Source organism: Halyomorpha halys, unplaced genomic scaffold (assembly GCF_000696795.3).
Source record: "Halyomorpha halys isolate HHAL.00 unplaced genomic scaffold, Hhal_1.1 Scaffold1441.1, whole genome shotgun sequence".
Classification (NCBI taxonomy): domain Eukaryota; kingdom Metazoa; phylum Arthropoda; class Insecta; order Hemiptera; family Pentatomidae; genus Halyomorpha; species Halyomorpha halys.
The window spans coordinates 191,500-196,392 of NW_027112132.1; the positions used below are offsets into that span (position 1 = coordinate 191,500).

Genomic DNA, 4,893 nt, shown 5'->3' on the forward strand with positions numbered 1-4,893 from the left:
TAAAAATGAATCAAAATTGGTTCATAAACATCATTTTTATACGCCAAAATGTGTAAAAATAAAAACATGTTTTTTTGTTCGAAGTTTATTCAAGACTTCTAATTGGTACCAATGATACAAAGGGCACTAAAACAGTACAAAATGCATATGTATGGAAAATTTTAAAGTCATTTGGTTCATCAGTTTAAACGTTTGTAACTGTAAGCTAGCGAGTTGCTGGTTGGCAGTACAGGAAAAATAATCAGTAATGACGGGCCTAAAAAAAACAATAAAATAAATATAAAAATATCATAGAAACGCTTTTTCCTATAATTCAAAAATATTATATATAAATACAACGGGTGAAGAAATGTTTAAAGCTATTGATAATTATTTTATATTGAAAGGTATGAGTTGGTCAAACTGTTATTGATAGTGTGTTGATGGTGCCAAGTCAATGTAAGATTGAAGATTGCTATAATTTCATAAAGAAAAACTCCACAAACTCAAGAATTTTTAAAGTTATGTGTGAAGACTTAGTCTAAATATTTCTCTACTATTTTATACAGACGTTAGAGGACTATCTCCTGGTAAGGTTACCTTATTATTAAAATACAAGAAGCACAGTTTAAGATAATCCTTTTGATCTTTCTTCGAAATTGTATGATTTTAATTGGCCTCAGGTGCTTGCTTATTTATCTTATATTTTTTACAAATAAATAACTTTATTTATTTGATACTTTAGAACAAGAAAAAGCTACACCATTATCAATAAAACATGAAGAAAATTTAATAGAATTATCATGTATAATAACTTTACAAGTAGAATTCAAACGACACAATCTAATTCATTGTTGGTTAAACATTGACAAAGAATATGAACAACTTTCTAAAAAAGCTCTTAAATTATAATTACCGTCGTACGGAATTAGTGAAAAGAGCTTTTTTTCATTTTTTTAAAAATAAGTATTAAAACAGATTATATGCAATTGAAGACTTAAGGGACTTCACATCTTTTGAACTAAATTAAAAAAAAAATCTTTTCTTCAAAACAAGGACAAGAATTTCATTAAATTTATTTTTTATAAATATTTTATTATGATAATAATATATACTAATTGTTTTTTTTATAATTTTCTGTTTTTATAAAAACCATTCATTAGAAAAAGAAATATGACCAAATAGTATATAAATATGAAACTTTGGAGAAATCCATACATACAGTGAGATGATAATCCGACATGATGTTTAGCCGTGTTTCAATGTAATTTGTCTCATTACGTGATGTGAATACATAACCTCTCTATAAAATTTATAATGCAAATGAAATAACATCCACAATAACAAATTTCGCATAACAATCATTTTTACGAAGCGGTACAATTTAGCGTGATGTACTGCTAAGTGGTGCGGGAGCCAAAAAACGTTAAGGAACGCTGCTGCCCTTCAAATGCCAATAAAACGAGGATCCGACTGGGAAAATGGCATTTTTAAAGTGTTTTACTCGTACCGCGGCTCACTAAAGTCCGATTACATTGATGATTTAACACATTCTCAAATCGTGTAAGGGCATATGGGGGTAAAATTTCAAGTTTCAACTCCTTTTATTTCTGGAGATCTAAATAACCGAAAACCCGTATGTTACTAAAACTTGGAACAAAATGGTTGCTTTTAATCATTTTTCATGCGAATTTTTTAACTTGGGCAGAGTACGACGGCGTCCCTTGATTTTATTTCCATGGAAATTCGTCTTCAAGGATTTTCAGGGAGACTCATAAGAAGGCAACAGCAAACAAGAACCCTAATTTTTCGAAGAAATTTTGTTTTATGTTAATCGTTTTTTTGAGGGGGGTGGAATTAACTCAGTGAAATGTTTACTGTATAGTTTTATTGTTTCCTTCAAAAGAGGTGCAAATATGTCTAAAAACAAACTTTCATTGTTGAGGCAAGTTTCATATTTACTGTCGTCTTGAAAATGGTGAGATTAAAATCAGTTTAAGTACAGAATAGAACGTTAGTGATTCCACTCGAATTGCAAAATGGTGTTGATTAGAGCGAGGTTTTGAAGAAAAATCGAATTCTTTAAACATTTATGAATTGGTGAGCTATGATACAGAAATGGAATTATTTATGTATCATAGCTCACCAATTTATAACTTAAAAACTTTAAACTCCTAGGAAGCTCCCAAATTTCTCTTTTTTGATCCAGCTTGCTAGTATGAATTTCTCAAGATCTGTTTCCTGTAGTAATGTGCATACTTTGTAAAAAGAAACTTCTCGAAATATGGTATCAGTAATGGATTGTACGAAATTCCTACTTAATTGTATTGATTATAAAAAGTATTGATGATTGATTTCAAAAACGATCAGATTTGATAACCGAAAATGCTTGGTCTCTAGGAGGTCGATATAAAAAATACTCAGTGTATTTGTTTCAAAACGTTTTTCAGTAAAAAACTGAATTTACATAACCACATGATAATTTGTTTGCATGGTGATGTGATAATTTTTTCATAGCACAACATTTTTATTTAATGAATTGAAGATATCGAAATTTTTGTCTTCGTTAAAATTTATGTAGTTCGACAACAAATTGAAAAGTTGTCTTGGCATAACAGGGATAGATATTTTACACAATGAGTAAGAAAAACAAAAAACTTCAATTCACTTTGCGCAACTTTAGTGAAAATGATTTAATTTTTACTGAGTTACCAAAAATCGATTCAAAGTCTGCAGTTCAAAGGAAAGATGAAAATTGCCTCCAACACACTCATCGCTTTCAGTAAGTTCTTCGTTATTAGAATTTAATATAGATAAACACAACAAGTGAGAATCCTATGCGATTAAAATATTAGGGTCCCCTCTCTCTCCCCACGCTCTGAAAACCAAAGGTTTAAAAAAAGAAAACTCAAACAGCAAAAGATATAAATTTAGAGGCCATAAATGTAACATTTTGTTTTAGATTTATTCGATTATTTTATATGGGAGAGGAGTTCCAAGAATGATATGTACGCACGGAACATATTGCGATGTCAAGATTTTTAGGGGGCCATTTTTTTATGAGGTTTTATGAATTTTTAGAGGATACCATATTTTAGGGGGCTTGAATTTGAGGAGAATTCCAAAACCTTGGAACATGGAAAAATATCTAGTGTGTCCACTCACGACTTTCCTCACCAATTTAACTGCTAGGACCAAGAGCTGTCTGTAGCTGAGGGACTTAGCGACTGCAGGGGCGTAAGTTCGAATTTAGCCTGAGGCATTGACTTATTTTTGTGGCGGTACCACAAAATGAAAACTTTGACCCTCCCTTTATTAGAATAGATCGGTTACCCTTTCAATTTTTATTGTTAATTTAATTGCTCTTCGAATTCCTATATAAAGATGCCATGTTTATGTTTCATAATCATCTTTTATTAAGATTGGGTCTCTAAATCTCTAAGATTTGACCTGATTACAATACTCTCCTTACCTATCTGGCAAGGAAAGTAAAAACTTTAGTACAAAGACCTATTCTGCTATTTTTTAGGTATTTTTAATTTTCAGGTATTTTTGTTATTGTTTTTGTTTTTTTATGCAATAAATATAATCATACAAAGGTTTAACATAAAATGTATTCTTTTAAAAAAAAAAATATTTTTTTCAAAAACTTTTTCCTTCTTTTTCTCAAGGATTTATGTTGTGTATAAAAAGTTGAAGGTTGTAATATTATTAATTGACCGTAAGTAATTATAAGAAGTTTGGATAAATAGTTTTTCTGCTATTTTTGTACCTAATATTTCATGAATTTTAATATAATTTTTTATTTAGTTGATTAATGATATCCAGATAGTGGTCCTTTAGATTTATAGGATTAGTCTATTTTTATTGATTTTTCACAAATTGTGACCAGAAAAAAAATTCAAAGTTCCTAAAGTACTTTGTCTTGATAAGTTATTTTCTATGTTTCATTCCTAAGGATATTTTCCTAATTTTTAATTTTTGCTTTTATAGGTGCTAAAATAAAATTAATAAATGTTTCGAGGTTTATTTCATGAGTTTTGTTTTTTAAAACTTGGTAGAATAAGACAAAAATGAAATTGAGTTATTGTTGAGTCAGATTGGTGTTTCTTCCTCATACTTTATCATTGCAGAGTTAAGAAAGAAAAATGATAGTGAAATATATAATTTTTTATTTAGTTTATTAATGATATCCAGATAGTGGTCCTTTAGATTTATTGGATTAGTCTATTTTTATTGACTTTTCACAAATTGTGATCAGAAAAAAATTTCAATTTCCTAAAGTACTTTGTCTTGATAAGTTATTTTCTATGTTTCATTCCAAAGGATATTTTCCTAATTTTTAATTTTTGTTTTTATAGGTGCTAAAATAAAATTAATAAATATTTCGAGGTTTATTTCATGAGTTTTGTTTTTTAAAACTTGGTGGAATAAAACAAAAATGGAATTAAATTATTGTTGAGTCAGATTGGTGTTTCTTCCTCATACTTTATCATTGCAGAGTTAAGAAAGAAAAATGATAGTGAAGTATATAATTTTATAATTAGTTTATTAATGGCGTCCAAATAGTGGCTCTTTAAATTCATAGGACCAGTCTTGAAATTTACAACACTGTTTATATTTTTTGTAATATAAATTTCTTCTTTTATTTTTTTGTTCCTTACATTATCAAAAATCGTTAGATTTACAAAATTGAATTTAGGGTTTCTCATTATACTGTGATAGGCCAAAGCTGTACTTTTAATATAGGGTGTTTTTTTAAGCCCGATGAACTTGAAATTGTAAAAAATAACACAAAAAATTAAATTGTAATCAAAATTTTTTTTTATTCGAAAGATCAATACGTGACATTAACATTTGAAAATGATTTCGGGCATATGGGCACCGCGGCTGTTCTTGACAAAGCGCATTCTG

General features: G+C 28.7%; 1 protein-coding gene across 4 annotated transcripts in view; it reads left to right on the forward strand.

Annotated features, from left to right (window-relative positions):
• The first annotated feature begins 442 nt into the window (after positions 1 to 442).
• Positions 443 to 4,893, forward strand: part of LOC106689734 (uncharacterized) — a 30,341-nt gene continuing 25,890 nt past the window's right edge. For 3 of the 4 annotated variants that reach the window (XM_024361347.2, XM_024361348.2, XM_014434887.2), the window contains exon 1: positions 2,489 to 2,761. In XM_024361347.2, the coding sequence (XP_024217115.1) occupies positions 2,616 to 2,761 (146 nt within the window). In that variant the 5' untranslated portion in view covers positions 2,489 to 2,615. Of the gene's footprint in view, positions 570 to 2,488; positions 2,762 to 4,893 lie in introns of those variants that run through there. The other variant, XM_067050170.1, reaches the window with a different exon arrangement.